Source organism: Bombina bombina, chromosome 8, assembly GCF_027579735.1.
Source record: "Bombina bombina isolate aBomBom1 chromosome 8, aBomBom1.pri, whole genome shotgun sequence".
Classification (NCBI taxonomy): domain Eukaryota; kingdom Metazoa; phylum Chordata; class Amphibia; order Anura; family Bombinatoridae; genus Bombina; species Bombina bombina.
This window is the reverse complement of record NC_069506.1, coordinates 318854622-318873761: the sequence shown is the minus strand read 5'-3', so window position 1 is coordinate 318873761 and position 19140 is coordinate 318854622. Positions and strand designations below refer to the sequence as shown.

General features: G+C 40.6%; 1 protein-coding gene across 1 annotated transcript in view; it reads left to right on the top strand.

Annotated features, from left to right (window-relative positions):
* Window positions 1-19140, top strand: part of GRAMD1B (GRAM domain containing 1B) — a 602742-nt gene that overhangs the window by 460706 nt on the left and 122896 nt on the right. Inside the window, exon 3 of the mRNA XM_053691526.1 lies at window positions 7129-7149. Within this exon, the coding sequence (XP_053547501.1) occupies window positions 7129-7149 (21 nt within the window). The remainder of the gene's footprint in view (window positions 1-7128; window positions 7150-19140) is intronic.

The following is a 19140-nucleotide window of genomic DNA, read 5'->3' as shown; positions in this document are numbered from 1 at the left end:
CACACACACACACCTGTACATACACACTTATACTTACACACACACACCTGTACATACACACTTATACTTACACACACACACCTGTACATACACACCTGTACATACACACTTATACTTACACACACACACCTGTACATACACACTTATACTTACACACACACACCTGTACATACACACTTATACTTACACACACACACACCTGTACATACACACTTATACTTACACACACACACTCATACATACACACTTATACTTACACACACAACACCTGTACATACACACTTATTACTTACACACACACACACCTGTACATACACACTTATACTTACACACACACACCTGTACATACACACTTATACTTACACACACACACCTGTACATACACACTTATACTTACACACACACACACACACCTGTACATACACACTTATACTTACACACACACACCTGTACATACACACTTATACTTACACACACACACACCTGTACATACACACTTATACTTACACACACACACACCTGTACATACACACTTATACTTACACACACACACACCTGTACATACACACTTATACTTACACACACACACCTGTACATACACACTTATACTTACACACACACACACCTGTACATACACACTTATACTTACACACACACACACCTGTACATACACACTTATACTTACACACACACACACCTGTACATACACACTTATACTTACACACACACACACACCTGTACATACACACTTATACTTACACACACACACACACCTGTACATACACACTTATACTTACACACACACACACACCTGTACATACACACTTATACTTACACACACACACCTGTACATACACACTTATAACTTACACACACACACTGTACATACACACTTATACTTACACACACACACCTGTACATACACACTTATACTTACACACACACACCTGTACATACACACTTATACTTACACACACACACACACACACCTGTACATACACACTTATACTTACACACACACACACACACTGTACATACACACTTATACTTACACACACACACACACCTGTACATACACACTTATACTTACACACACACACACCTGTACATACACACTTATACTTACACACACACACCTGTACATACACACTTATACTTACACACACACACACACACACCTGTACATACACACTTATACTTACACACACGCACACCTGTACATACACACTTATACTTACACACACACACAAACACCTGTACATACACACTTATACTTACACACACACACACACACCTGTACATACACACTTATACTTACACACACACACACCTGTACATACACACTTATACTTACACACACACACCTGTACATACACACTTATACTTACACACACACACACCTGTACATACACACTTATACTTACACACACACACACCTGTACATACACACTTATACTTACACACACACACACCTGTACATACACACTTATACTTACACACACACACCTGTACATACACACTTATACTTACACACACACACCTGTACATACACACTTATACTTACACACACACACACACCTGTACATACACACTTATACTTACACACACACACCTGTACATACACACTTATACTTACACACACACACCTGTACATACACACTTATACTTACACACACACACACACACACACCTGTACATACACACTTATACTTACACACACACACACCTGTACATACACACTTATACTTACACACACACACACCTGTACATACACACTTATACTTACACACACACACCTGTACATACACACTTATACTTACACACACACACACACACCTGTACATACACACTTATACTTACACACACGCACACCTGTACATACACACTTATACTTACACACACACACACACCTGTACATACACACTTATACTTACACACACACACCTGTACATACACACTTATACTTACACACACACACCTGTACATACACACAAATACAAACACACATACATACATACACATACACCCACAGATGTGCAAATATACAAACATACTCACATATACACACATATACATACACATGTACACATACAAAAACACCTGCGCATACACACATACAAACAAACCTGTGCATACACTCACATGTACACACATACAAACAAACCTGTGCATACACACACATGTACACACATACAAACACACCTGTGCATACACACACATGTACACACATACAAACACACCTGTGCATACACACACATGTACACACATACAAACACACCTGTGCATACACACACGTGTACATACATACAAACACACCTGTGCATACACACACATGTACATACATACAAACACACCTGTGCATACACACACAAGTGTACACACATACAAACACACCTGTGCATACACACACATGTACACACATACAAACACACCAGTGCATACACACACGTGTACATACATACAAACACACCTGTGCATACACACACATGTACATACATACAAACACACCTGTGCATACACACACAAGTGTACACACATACAAACACACCTGTGCATACACACACGTGTACATACATACAAACACACCTGTGCATACACACACGTGTACATACATACAAGCACACCTGTGCATACACACACGTGTACACACATACAAACACACCTGTGCATACACACACGTGTACATACATACAAACACACCTGTGTATACACACATGTGTACACACATACAAACACACCTGTGCATACACACACACGTACACGCATACAAATACACCTGTGCATACACACACATGTACATACACACAAACACACCTGTGCATACACACACATGTACATACACACAAACACACCTGTGCATTCACACACACACACATACAAACACACCTGTGCATACACACACACACGTACACAGACACACCTGTGCATACACACACGTACACGCATACAAACACACCTGTGCATACACACACACATGTACACACATACAAACACACCTGTGCATACACACACATGTACACACATACAAACACACCTGTGCATACACACACGTACACGCATACAAACACACCTGTGCATACACACACATGTACACACATACAAACACACCTGTGCATACACACACATGTACACATGTACACACATACAAACACACCTGTGCATACACACACATGTACACGCATACAAACACACCTGTGCATACACACACATGTACACGCATACAAACACACCTGTGCATACACACACGTGTACACGCATACAAACACACCTGTGCATACACACACGTGTACACGCATACAAACACACCTGTGCATACACACACATGTACACGCATACAAACACACCTGTGCATACACACACGTGTACACGCATACAAACACACCTGTGCATACACACACATGTACACACATACAAACACACCTGTGCATACACAAACATGTACAAGCATACAAACACACCTGTGCATACACACCAACACACGCGTTTACACACATACAAACACACCTGTGCATACACAAACATGTACACGCATACAAACACACCTGTGCATACACACCCACACACACGTTTACACACATACAAACACACCTGTGCATACACACACGTTTACACACATACAAACACACCTGTGCATACACACACATGTACACACATACAAACACACCTGTGCATACACACACATGTACACAGATACAAACACACCTGTGCATACACACACATGTACTCACATACAAACACACCTGTGCATACACACACATGTACACAGATACAAACACACCTGTGCATACACACACATGTACATACATACAAACACACCTGTGCATACACAAACATGTACACGCATACAAACACACCTGTGCATACACACCCACACACACGTTTACACACATACAAACACACCTGTGCATAAACACACGTTTACACACATACAAACACACCTGTGCATACACACACATGTACACACATACAAACACACCTGTGCATACACACACATGTACACACATACAAACACACCTGTGCATACACACACATGTACACACATACAAACACACCTGTGCATACACACACATGTACACACATACAAACACACCTGTGCATACACACACGTGTACATACATACAAACACACCTGTGCTTACACACACATGTACATACATACAAACACACCTGTGCATATACACACAAGTGTACACACATACAAACACACCTGTGCATACACACACGTGTACATACATACAAACACACCTGTGCATACACACACGTGTACATACATACAAACACACCTGTGCATACACACACATGTACACACATACAAACACACCTGTGCATACACACACGTGTACATACATACAAACACACCTGTGTATACACACACGTGTACACACATACAAACACACCTGTGCATACACACACGTACACGCATACAAATACACCTGTGCATACACACACATGTACATACACACAAACACACCTGTGCATACACACACATGTACACATGTACACACATACAAACACACCTGTGCATACACACACATGTACACGCATACAAACACACCTGTGCATACACACACATGTACACGCATACAAACACACCTGTGCATACACACACGTGTACACGCATACAAACACACCTGTGCATACACACACGTGTACACGCATACAAACACACCTGTGCATACACACACATGTAGACAGATACAAACACACCTGTGCATACACACACATGTACACACATACAAACACACCTGTGCATACACAAACATGTACAAGCATACAAACACACCTGTGCATACACACCCACACACGCGTTTACACACATACAAACACACCTGTGCATACACAAACATGTACACGCATACAAACACACCTGTGCATACACACCCACACACACGTTTACACACATACAAACACACCTGTGCATACACACACGTTTACACACATACAAACACACCTGTGCATACACACACATGTACACACATACAAACACACCTGTGCATACACACACATGTACACAGATACAAACACACCTGTGCATACACACACATGTACTCACATACAAACACACCTGTGCATACACACACATGTACACAGATACAAACACACCTGTGCATACACACACATGTACATACATACAAACACACCTGTGCATACACAAACATGTACACACATACAAACACACCTGTGCATACACACCCACACACACGTTTACACACATACAAACACACCTGTGCATACACACACGTTTACACACATACAAACACACCTGTGCATACACACACATGTACACACATACAAACACACCTGTGCATACACACACATGTACACACATACAAACACACCTGTGCATACACACACATGTACACACATACAAACACACCTGTGCATACACACACGTGTACATACATACAAACACACCTGTGCATACACACACATGTACATACATACAAACACACCTGTGCATACACACACACAAGTGTACACACATACAAACACACCTGTGCATACACACATGTGTACATACATACAAACACACCTGTGCATACACACACGTGTACATACATACAAACACACCTGTGCATACACACACATGTACACACATACAAACACACCTGTGCATACACACACGTGTACATACATACAAACACACCTGTGTATACACACACGTGTACACACATACAAACACACCTGTGCATACACACACACGTACACGCATACAAATACACCTGTGCATACACACACATGTACATACACACAAACACACCTGTGCATACACACACATGTACATACACACAAACACACCTGTGCATTCACACACACACATACAAACACACCTGTGCATACACACACACACGTACACAGACACACCTGTGCATACACACACATGTACACGCATACAAACACACCTGTGCATACACACACACACACATGTACACACATACAAACACACCTGTGCATACACACACATGTACACACATACAAACACACCTGTGCATACACACACGTACACGCATACAAACACACCTGTGCATACACACACATGTACACACATACAAACACACCTGTGCATACACACACATGTACACATGTACACACATACAAACACACCTGTGCATACACACACATGTACACGCATACAAACACACCTGTGCATACACACACATGTACACGCATACAAACACACCTGTGCATACACACACATGTACACGCATACAAACACACCTGTGCATACACACACGTGTACACGCATACAAACACACCTGTGCATACACACACGTGTACACGCATACAAACACACCTGTGCATACACACACATGTAGACAGATACAAACACACCTGTGCATACACACACATGTACACACATACAAACACACCTGTGCATACACACCCACACACGCGTTTACACACATACAAACACACCTGTGCATACACAAACATGTACACGCATACAAACACACCTGTGCATACACACCCACACACACGTTTACACACATACAAACACACCTGTGCATACACACACGTTTACACACATACAAACACACCTGTGCATACACACACATGTACACACATACAAACACACCTGTGCATACACACACATGTACACAGATACAAACACACCTGTGCATACACACACATGTACACACATACAAACACACCTGTGCATACACACACATGTACACACATACAAACACACCTGTGCATACACACACACGTACACAAACACACCTGTGCATACACACACATGTACACACATACAAACACACCTGTGCATACACACACATGTACTCACATACAAACACACCTGTGCATACACACACATGTACACAGATACAAACACACCTGTGCATACACACATATATACAACGATACACATATATTTATGCATATGCCTGCAATCATATACACTCACTTTACCTTGTAAACAATGTGTAACATATTTCCAGTTCTTTTTTTCAAGATACAAAACTTGTTCTTCATCAGGATTGTTAATAATGCATATGGCGTATTTATAATTTATTATTTATTACATTGTCATCCCCTCCCTTATAGTTTAACCCTGTCAGTCCTTCAGACCTATGAGTAAAATTATTTCCTTGATATAATTTGCATTTTTTTTTCTCTTTCCTTGCAGAAAAGCCAGAGCTGGTACAATGTGAGTAGATCTATTTTTTGTTGTACCTGTCATGTATGTGCCTGTTCTGTCTGCTAGATGTTTTAGACTGGCTGTATGAATTAATATTGGTTGTCTGCAAGCTATAGGTAAGTGCTGCCCCCTACTGGACTCTATGGGAACTGTCTGTCTGCACTAAACTAAAGTATCAAACACACATGACTGCAACAAGAGGGTTAACTTAAACATTGTCATTTTGTAGTGACTATACATTAACGTAAATAACAAAATCATCTGTACTGTATATGAAAGAGCACTATTTAAAGACATGATTTTGCACCTAACCAGAAGTGTTTTTTTGTTGTTTTCCTTATAAGAACACTCAAGCATAAAATATATATATATATTTTTTTTTTTCAGAAAGCAAAATGCTTTGATTTTGATTAAAAAGAAAAACACTTTGTATACAGTGTTCCTTAAAATAATATAAATTCCAACATTTGTCCTTTGGTGATTCACATGTTATGGCTAATTCATTAGTTTTCTTTTAGCATTGTGGCTGCTAAAGGGTTAAAAAATAAATAAAAGCACATGCAGGAACCCTCACAAAAGGGTTAAATATAGTCAAAGCTGTGCTCCTCTGTCACCCTAGATGAGTAGTATACTGCCAGGTGAGCCAATAAGGAGCTGGCACACATTTGTATACTCCAGTCGCTGACTGCATCCTCATCTCACTGCTCCAGAATCTGGATGTTTCAGTAGTGCAACTTTAAGGTCATGTTTAACCCTTTTAAAGACACTAAAGATAAAAAACTAGACAGTCTTTGTGTGTAATAAACACAAGTGTAAAATGTTCTAGCTCTGTCAATTTATTTAAATGATGAAAGTTGGAGGTTAAATGACCAGGATCACACACACTAAATCACAGGGGCAGCATAGTGATTTTTATGACACGTTAATTAGACAGATCATGAGATAACTATGAAGAAATGATAAAACAGAGGGGCGCCTCATGTGTCAGCATATTCAGATATGAGCAAATGGATAGCTTGTTCCTACTAGTACATAAGTGTACTTTCACCAAATGTGAGTATAAATTTGGCTTGCATAGCAATTTGCTCATATCTGAATATGCTGATACACACATGAGGCGCCCCTCTGTTTTATGCTTCATAGTATCATCCGGATCCATCTGTGAGGAGGAGAGCTGCCTTTGTGATTTGATCCCTTAAAGATTGTGCATATTACACACTATTGAACTTTTTGGGACTTAGCACCTATTTTAATCCTTCAGCTACTTGTGTTCTATTACTATACATATAGATGCATGGATTGATCTTAACTGTTTCTGATATTTCCTGTATAGTGTGCGCCCCCTCATATTCTTAGATTAATAAGATTATTAGACAATTGAATGAGCAGATAATAACAGGCAGGGGATACGCAGCTCTGATGATGAATCAGCAGTTTACAGAACAGTAGATCACCACCATAGAGGCACCAGGCCACCTTTCTGCCTAGGTATAAAACGCCAGCAACCAGTGCCACTCACAGCTCTGGGCCTAAGCACTCAGTAGTATTTGCAAAACTGAGGAGCATGCTTCTAGTGAAATAATACATGATTTCTTTCCTATAGCATGGAGAGTCCACAAAACATTCTAATTACTAGTGGGACATTCACTCTTGGCCAGCAGGAGAAGGCAAAGAGCACCACAGCATAGCTGTTAAGTATCACTTCCCTTACCCATTACCCCCAGTCATTCTCTTTGCCTTGATGACATCCATGTCAATCTCTTTAGTAAGAGTAATGGTGGTTATTAGCAGTTAGAAGATGGCGAGGTGGTCTTTGCTTAACTTCTAACATTACTGCTACCCCTATTATAGAAAGCCAGGGTTGGTTACTCTGTTTCTTCCTTTCTATAGGTCCCTGGTAGAAGTGGAGAAGCTGTCACAGCTCAGAAAACAGTTTCTGCTTGACAGAGCAGGATCCACAGGTAAGTGCTTTCCCTCCTAGGTTAGAAGGTACCGGCACTATGGGTTAAATCCTTGTGGAAAGTATTTGAATTCTGTTTAAGGGGCGCTGCTTATATGTTATAGAGGCATCATATTCTATTGCGGGCTCAGATCACCCAATCACTTTTTGCTGTTCTGCTGCCGGTTTTCGCACCGTTTTTGTTTGGCCCAATTTTTTATTATTGTGGTCATGTGACCGCTCCTCTGCCTGCAGTTGTTTTCAAGTGGTTGGGCTGTTCTGGGTTACAAGGAGGTGATCTTTGCTCCGGATATGTCTGGTTTTCTGTGCTAGTGGGATAGCAACTTCTGGAGGGGTTTTACTGCTTCACATAAATAAACCTATTTTATTTTTGGCATTTACATTTTTGTTAATTGCTAGGAACTGATACCCAATTATGGACACTGATGCTGAAGTTGATTCTTTTGAAAAATGCTTATTGTGTTTGGAGGCTAAGATAATTCCTCCTGTACAGTTTTGCTCTTCAGGTCTAAATAAAACTTTAATGTTTAAAGATAAGATGTCTCTCCCTGAGCCTCCTGTCTCTCAGGAGAGTGTTATCCTAGCAATGCCTCAGCTTTCCCCTCAAGCTTCACATGCAGGTCCCTGCGGTTCCTCTCAACAACCTCCTGGGGGTGTTTTTTTACCTGGGGATTTCACTGTGCGGATTACTTCTGCTGTTTCCACAGCTTTATCAGCTTTTCCAAATGTTACTGGTAAGAGTAAGAGGAAATCTAAACATATTGATGTTAATAAGGCTGACTCCGCTAAGTTTGTCTCAGTTATCTGATGAGGATGATTCTTCAGTGGCTTCTGAGGGGGAATTGTCAAAATCTGATACTGTAGTGACCAATTCTGCAGATTCAGAGGAGATTTATTTCAGATTTAAGTTAGAACACCTTTGAGTTCTTTTAACCCCTTAAGGACCAGCGACGTACCCTGTATGTCGCTGGCCTTTTTTTGGGACTTGATTGTTTTATAGCGCGGTCTTTCCACCAGCGTTGAGACTGCTCTATTCCACAAAGCCTGCTGGAGGGAGGGCATTAATAGCGTGTTCTTGCTAGACTTGTGCTATTATGTCCTGAAAAAACCCTTAACGACCAGTGACATACAGGGTACATTGTGGTCATTAAGGGGTTAAAGGAGGTTCTTGCTGCTTTGGAAGAATCCGAACCATCTGTGGTGGAGAATCCAAAGAGGTCTAGTAACCTTAATAGGGTATATGATGTACCCTCATCTGTGGAAGTGTTTACAGTTTAAGACCGTATGGCAGATATAACTCAGGAATGGGATAAAACAGGGATTCCTTTTTCCCCGTCCCCTGTTTTTAAAAAGATGTTTCCTGTTGCTGATGCTATTCATGACTCGTGGCACGTGGTGCCTAAGGGAGAGGGTGCTATCTCTACTCTGGCTAAGAGAACTACTATTCCTGTTGAAGATAGTTGTTCTTTCAAGGATCCCATGAATAAGAAGCTTGAGGCTATTTTGAAGATGATGTACATTCATCAGGGATTACAGTAGCAACCTATTGCTCGTATTGCTACAGTTGCTGAGGCAGCATCTTATTGGTGCGATGACTTATCTAATCTTATCCTAGAGGAGACTACTATAGAGGAGATCCAAGACAGGATCAAGGTTCTTAAGCTAGCCAATACCTTTATTTGTGATGCCAACATGCAAGTTCTTAGGCTGGGTGCTAAGATTTCTGGTTTTACTGTTTTAGCTCACAGAGCTCTGTGGTTAAAATCTTGGTCTGCAGATGTTGCATCCAAGTCCAAGCTTTTTTCTTTGCCTTATAAGGGTAAGACCTTGTTTGGTCCAGGATTGGCAGAAATAATTTCTGACATTACCGGCGGAAAGGGTTCTTTCCTACCTCAGAATAAATAGAATAGACCTAAGGGTCACCAGAATTCTAATTTTTGTTCCTTTCGTAACTTTAAGGGACAGAAGTCTTCCTCTTCCAAGTCGGATCAATCCAAGTCTTCTTGGAGGTCCAGTCAGCCTTGGAATAGGGGGAAGCAAGCCAAGAAGCCTTCCGTTGATTCTATATCAACTGAAGGGGCCACCCCCGATCCTGTAGTAGATCAAGTGGGGGCAGGCTTTCTTTTTTTTGGCAGACTTGGATACACAATGTTCCATATCCTTGGGCCATAGATTTAGTATTCCACGGTTACAGAATAGGATTGAAATCTTGTCCTCCCAGCGGCAGATTCCACCTGTCAAGGTTATCTGCGAACCAGATAAAAAGAGAGGCCTTCTTAAACTGTGTAAAGGACCAATAATCCCTGGGAGTTATTTTTCCAGTTCCTCTAGAGGAACAGGGTCTAGGATTCTATTCAAATCTATTTGTAGTTCCCAAGAAGGAGGGCACTTTTCGACCCATTCTGGACCTAAAGTGTCTCAACCAATTCCTCAGGGATCCATCTTTCAAGAAGGAGACCATCCGTTCTATTCTTCCTTTTGTTCAAGAGGGTCAGTTCATGATGACCATAGATCTGAAGGACGTGTATCTTCATGTTCCTATTCACAGGGATCATTACCAGTATCTAAGGTTTGCCTTCCAGGGCAAACATTTCCAGTTTGTTGCCCTTCCTTTTGGCCTTGCTACAGCTCCCATAATTTTTACAAAAAATCTGGGAGCTCCTATAGCAGTGGTAAGGTTCCAGGGTATGCAACTATGCATGCTCAGTCAATGGAATTGGGACCATTCAGATCTCTCGCAGAAGATAAATTTGGTTTCCCAAACAAGAGTCTCTCTCTCTCATGGTGGATTTCACAGGACCATCTGTTTCAGGGCACATGCTTCCTGAGGCCTTCCTGGGTGATTGCGACCATGGACACCTGCCTGTTAGGCTGGGGAGCAGTTTGGGGTTTCTTAAAAGCACAGGGTCTGTGGACTCCAGAGGAGTCATCTCTTCCAATAAAAATCTTGGAGTTGAGAGCAGTTTTCTATGCTTTAATAGCTTGGCCTCAACAAGCTTTTGTCTGATTTATCAGATTTCAGTCGGACAACATCACCTCAGTGGCCTACATCAACCACCAGGGAGGAACTCTGAGTTCTTTGGCAATGAAGGAGGTGACTCTCATTCTCCAGTGGGCGGAGTCTCACATTTGCCATCTCTCCGCCATCCACATTCCAGAGGTGGACAACTGGGAGGTAGATTTTCTCAGCAGGCAGACTTTTCATCCCAGAGAGTTAGCTCTCCACCCAGAGGTTTTCACAATAATAACTCTCAGGTGGGGGGTTCCGGAGTTGGATCTGATGGTGTCTCGTCATAACGCCATGCTTCCAAAGTACGGTTCAAGGTCAAGAGATCCTCAAGCCGTTCTGGTAGATGCTCTAGCGGTTCCTTGGAGCTTCAATCTAGCATACCTGTTTCTTCCGTTTGCATTGCTTCCATGAGTAATTGCTTGCATAAAACAGGAGAGAGCTTCTGTGATTCTAATAGCTCTTGCATGGCCTTGCAGGATCTGGTTCGTGGATCTGGTGACAATGTAATCTCTTCCGCTCTGGAGGTTACCTTTCAGGAAGGACCATCTACTTCAGGGTCCCTTTCATCATCCAAATCTGGTTTCTCTGAAGTTGACTCTCAGAGAAGCCATGTCTAGCCAAACGTAGACGCTCAATCTCCAAGCAAAGTCATAGATACTATGCTTCAGGCCCGTAAACTCTTTACTCGCAGAATTTACCATAGGGTATGATGTAAATACCTTCATTGGTGTGATTCAAAGGGTTTTTCTTGGAACAAAGTAAGGGTTCCTCGAATCTTGGCTTTCTTCAGGAGGGCCTGGAAAAGGGTTTGTCAGTCAGTACTTTGAAGGGTCAGATTTCTGCACTGTCTATTCTTCTGCATAAACGTCTAGCAGTTCTGCCAGATGTTAAGTCTTTGTTCAGACCTTGGTCAGAATCAGGCCTGTGTTTAAATCTGTTACTCCTCCTTGGAGTCTTAACCTTGTTGTTAGATTTTTGCAGCAGGCTCCGTTTAAGCCGATGCATTCTGTCAATATTAAATTACTGCAGTGTGTTTCCCCTTACCTTATTGTTCATGCTGATAAGGCGGCCCTTTGTACTAAGCTGGGGTTTCTCCCTAAGGTAGTGTCGGATCGTAATATTAATCAGGAAATTGTTGTTCCCTCTTTTTGTTCTAACCCTTCTTCCCAGATAGAACGTATTTTGCATAAGTTGGATGTTGTGCATGCTCTTAAATTTTATCTTCAAGCAACTAAGAATTTTCGGCAGTCTTCTGCCCTGTTGGTTGTTTTCTCTGGAAAACGTAGGGGTCAGAAAGCCACTTCTACTTCTCTTTCTCTCTGGTTGAGAAGTGTTATCCATTTAGCTTATGAGAGAGCTGGAAAGCAACCTCCTCAGTGGTGGCTGATGGAGGTGCACTTGGCCCCACCCCTGACCACACCCCTTGAAAAGCCCCGCCCCTCAGATGGCTCTCTCTCTACACATACACACGGAGAGGGAGAGAGAGAAAAAGAGAGGGAGAGAGAGAGAAAAAGAGAGGGAGAGAGAGAGAAAAAGAGAGGGAGAGAGAGAGAAAAAGAGAGGGAGAGAGAGAGAAAAAGAGAGGGAGAGTGAGAGAAAAAGAGGGAGAGAGAGAGAAAAAGGAGAGAGAGAGAAAAAGCGAGGGAGAGAGAGAAAGCGAGGGAGAGAGAGAAAGCGAGGGAGAGAGAGAAAGCGAGGGAGAGAGAGAAAGCGAGGGAGAGAGAGAAAGCGAGGGAGAGAGAGAAAGCGAGGGAGAGAGAGAAAAAGAGGGAGAGATAGAAAAAGAGGGAGAGAAAGAGAGAGAGAGATGGTACATACAGAATGAACATGTTAGCACATCATGCAGACATGGTACATATATGGTACATACAGTAGAATGGACACGTTAGCGCCTCATGCCGGCATGATAACGTATGATGCCCACAAATTAACTGTTATTCAGACCGGTACATATTACTAACCTTGTAATAAGACGCACAATAGTGAATACAATATGTAATTGGTGGGGGACAATATGAGCACGTAGACAATGAGTTACTGTTACAGTACATTTCAGGGTGTTGTATTGAGACACAGTGACAGGGGACAGATACAGTAGTTGACAGAGTCAGACATCGGTGTACACTATGCAACACCACATAACCAGTATGTGGCCATAACACACACAGACAGGTCTAGGGGAGACAGGCACACATATATAGGCAATAGGACACCCACACTGAGTAAAACTGGCCCCACTCCATGTGATGCACAGAATAACAACTAGTGAGGTGTCTCAGATATCGTGATAGCAATGTAAAATGAAGTCAGTGTGACACAATAGGGCATGAAACATGACAGATGCGATCATGACACACACAGGAACAGTAATACAGCACGTCTATACACATGGAAATAGCTATGTCTTCTACATAAAACACAAGTACTTCGTACTTTACCAGTGATCCACAGACAAGTGTCAGAGCCCCAGAGAGTGTGAATAAAGTCTATGAGCCATGACACACACTTGCCTTAAGCCAGGCCCTGACTGAAACTGCACATTCCCAGTGCTGAAAGGCCCGACCACTGATTACAGCTCCCAGCTCAGTCACTCTGGGGTTCTAAGTGTAGTGTGGGAGGAGCCTCATCAAGCCGCAGCGTCATCACATAACTGTAGTGATGACCGTTAGTACCACCTCTCTGCTCACTCACACTGTCTATCACATAGGCTGAACTGTGCGATTAAGACAGTATAGGGATGGGTTGGGAGGCAGAGCAGGCTGCAGGCAAACCTAGTGAGAGCACTATAATGACAGGCATCAGGCTAACCGCACGTGCGGTTAAATAAAATAAAAAAAGATACAAACTTTTTTTTTTTTTTTTTAAAGACTGACTTTTTTGGGGGGGCTATTGGAAAAATTATATTTTAGTCAAAGTTTTTGTTTTTTCCCTTCATTTGGGCTGGGGGTTCACGTGCGGCTGTGAACATATGGAGGAGCCTCCACTGAACCTCCTAAGAGAATTACGGCTCATTTTAATAAAGCTGTTTCATCTTCAGGGGCTTTTAAAAAATGAAGCTTCTGTGGAGCAAATCTGCAAGGTGGCCACTTGATCCTCCATACATACTTTTTCCAAATTCTACAAATTTGATACTTTTGCCTCAGCTGAGGCTTCTTTTGGGAGAAAAGTTCTTCAAAAGGTGGTACCTTCAGTTTAGGTCCGCCTGTCTTGTTCTCCCCCCCTATTCATTCTGTGTCCTCTAGCTTGGGTATTGGTTCCCACTAGTAATTAGAATGTTTTGTGGACTCTCCATGCCATAGAAAAGAAAACAAAATTTATGCTTACCTGATAAATTTATTTATTTCCGGGCATGTAAAGTCCACAATCCGTCCTTATTCAATTTAAGACAGCATTTTTTTTGTATAGTCCTCAGGCACCTCTATACCTTTGTTTTATCTTCTTTTTCCGTTTCCCTTCGAACAATGACTGGGGGTTATGGGTAAGGGAAGTGACACTTAACAGCTATGCTGGGGTGCTCTTTGCCTCCTCCTGCTGGCCAGGAGTGAATATCCCACTAGTAATTAGAATGTTTCATGAACTCTCTATGCCCGGAAAGAAATACATTTATCAGGTAAGCATAAATGTTGTTTTTCATAAAATTCTAGCACTGTGAGGATATATTTACATTCTCAGAGTGGGTGGTTCTTTTACTGAAGATGTCTCTATAATCTATTTCAAACATTGTATCTAGTGGGACCCCATGCTACTTTAATTACTGAATATGGCCTCTCCTCCCCAAAAATGCCTGGCTGAAATAGGAAAATATTTGCCATGGTTTGGGCAGCCATGCAGATACCAATCAGGTGCTCCTGTGCCCACTTGGGACATGGTTTGGACAGCCATGCAGATACCAATCAGATGCTCCTGTTCCCACTTGGGACATGGTTTGAAACTTCAGCTTCAGGTTTGAGAAGTGTTTTGCAATAAACAATCTAGCTCTGTTATGTCATATTAACATAAGCAAACTTTTATTAAACAATAATAAAAAAACATCATTGTACACATGAGGAGGTAAAAGATCTTTTCACTCTTTCCCCTGTCTCATGGGGAAAAAGAACACTTACTATCCAATCTCTTGTGGATATGGTACGAACGATGTATTATGGATCACTAATGTGCAGTAAGAGAAAGAGGGTTTGAAACTAAATACTGGTACACGAGAAAGCTGTCAATCACACCATTAAACTACTTCTTACTTACATGGGCTAAAACCAAGTCAGCTTCAAGATAAAGAGAAAAAAACATTGTCTAACAGAAAATTCTGTTCAATGTGTTTACTTCCTGCATAGTTGTGTTTGAAGCCATAATAGTGTCTTCTGAATGTATTTACAAAACTGTGCTTTAATGGCTTATAACAACAGTTTATTGTCCCCTGGCTGACATCTGTTTTTTCAGTGCTGGTAGATAAGAGGTATAAACTAGTAGATTAAGAGAGATTCTCACCATCAGGCATCACAATTCCATTAGCTAATTCCTGTTAAAGGGACATTGTACACAATTTTTTATATAACTGCATGTAATAGACACTACTATAAAGAAGAATATGCAAAGATGGTGATATAAAAATCCAGTGTAAAACCTTTTATAAACTTACTACCAGTTTAGCACTGTTGATGAGGTTAGGCTGGGACACCAAGTGAAAGGGACGGAGAAAGCAGGAAGAGCAAACACTGCCCCCCCCCTCATATAAAAATACCCAATACACAACCAGGAGTCTATAGACACCAGTATACATCTAAAACTGTGGGGCTTGGTTAGGAATCTGAAAATCAGCACACTGTTGTTTAAAAATAAGCAAAACTATACCTTGTTGCAAAAACACTCCAAGATGGGCTATATAAATGCATGATCTACAAAACATTTATGCCAAGAAAAATCTAGTATACAATGCCCCTTTAAAGCATTACTAATCCCTCAACTCATTGAAGGAATCCAAGATTGCATTGGAGTTTCTGCTGAAAAGAAATTACTCGGAGTACACAAGCCCCATTTGATGAAATATCCCCTAATTAACCTCAAGTTTTACTTGACGTTGTGGGAAGTGTTGCTTGAAGCTATCACTTCTCTAGAGCTGTTTGTGAGGGGGGTCTTGGGACAGTGTATCCAGAAGTCAGTTGCCATTATACAAATAGTGTAGTCAGTTGCAATTGTACAAATAGTGTAGTCAGTTGTCATTATACAAATAGTGTAGTCAGTTGTCATTATACAAATAGTGTAGTCAGTTGTCATTATACAAATAGTGTAGTCAGTTGTCATTATACAAATAGTGTAGTCAGTTGCCATTATACAAATAGTGTAGTCAGTTGTCATTATACAAATAGTGTAGTCAGTTGTCATTATACAAATAGTGTAGTCAGTTGCCATTATACAAATAGTGTAGTCAGTTGTCATTATACAAATAGTGTAGTCAGTTGTCATTATACAAATAGTGTAGTCAGTTGTCATTATACAAATAGTGTAGTCAGTTGTCATTATACAAATAGTGTAGTCAGTTCTCATTATACAAATAGTGTAGTCAGTTGTCATTATACAAATAGTGTAGTCAGTTGTCATTATACAAATAGTGTAGTCAGTTGTCATTATACAAATAGTGTAGTCAGTTGTCATTATACAAATAGTGTAGTCAGTTGTCATTATAGAAATAGTGTAGTCAGTTGTCATTATACAAATAGTGTAGTCAGTTGTCATTATACAAATAGTGTAGTCAGTTGTCATTATACAAATAGTGTAGTCAGTTGTCATTATACAAATAGTGTAGTCAGTTGTCATTATACAAATAGTGTAGTCAGTTGTCATTATACAAATAGTGTAGTCAGTTGTCATTATACAAATAGTGTAGTCAGTTGTCATTATACAAATAGTGTAGTCAGTTGTCATTATACAAATAGTTTAGTCAGTTGTCATTGTACAAATAGTGTAGTCAGTTGCCATTGTACACATAGTGTAGTCAGTTGCCATTGTACACATAGTGTAGTCAGTTGTCATTATACAAATAGTGTAGTCAGTTGCCATTGTACAAATAGTGTAGTCAGTTGTCATTATACAAATAGTGTAGTCAGTTGTCATTGTACAAATAGTGTAGTCAGTTGTCATTGTACAAATAGTGTAGTCAGTCGCCATTGTACAAATAGTGTAGTCAGTCGTCATTGTACAAATAGTGTAGTCAGTCGTCATTGTACATATAGTGTAGTCAGTTGTCATTGTACAAATAGTGTAGTCAGTTGTCATACAAATAGTGTAGTCAGTCGTCATTGTACATATAGTGTAGTCAGTTGTCATTATACAAATAGTGTAGTCAGTTGTCATTATACAAATAGTGTAGTCAGTTGTCATTATACAAATAGTGTAGTCAGTTGTCATTATACAAATAGTGTAGTCAGTTGTCATTATACAAATAGTTTAGTCAGTTGTCATTGTACAAATAGTGTAGTCAGTTGCCATTGTACACATAGTGTAGTCAGTTGCCATTGTACACATAGTGTAGTCAGTTGTCATTATACAAATAGTGTAGTCAGTTGCCATTGTACAAATAGTGTAGTCAGTTGTCATTATACAAATAGTGTAGTCAGTTGTCATTGTACAAATAGTGTAGTCAGTTGTCATTGTACAAATAGTGTAGTCAGTCGCCATTGTACAAATAGTGTAGTCAGTCGTCATTGTACAAATAGTGTAGTCAGTCGTCATTGTACATATAGTGTAGTCAGTTGTCATTGTACAAATAGTGTAGTCAGTTGTCATTGTACAAATAGTGTAGTCAGTCGTCATTGTACATATAGTGTAGTCAGTTGTCATTATACAAATAGTGTAGTCAGTTGTCATTATACAAATAGTGTAGTCAGTTGTCATTATACAAATAGTGTAGTCAGTTGCCATTATATAAATAGTGTAGTCAGTTGTCATTGTACAAATAGTGTAGTCAGTTGCCATTATACAAATAGTGTAGTCAGTTGTCATTATACAAATAGTGTAGTCAGTTGCCATTGTACAAATA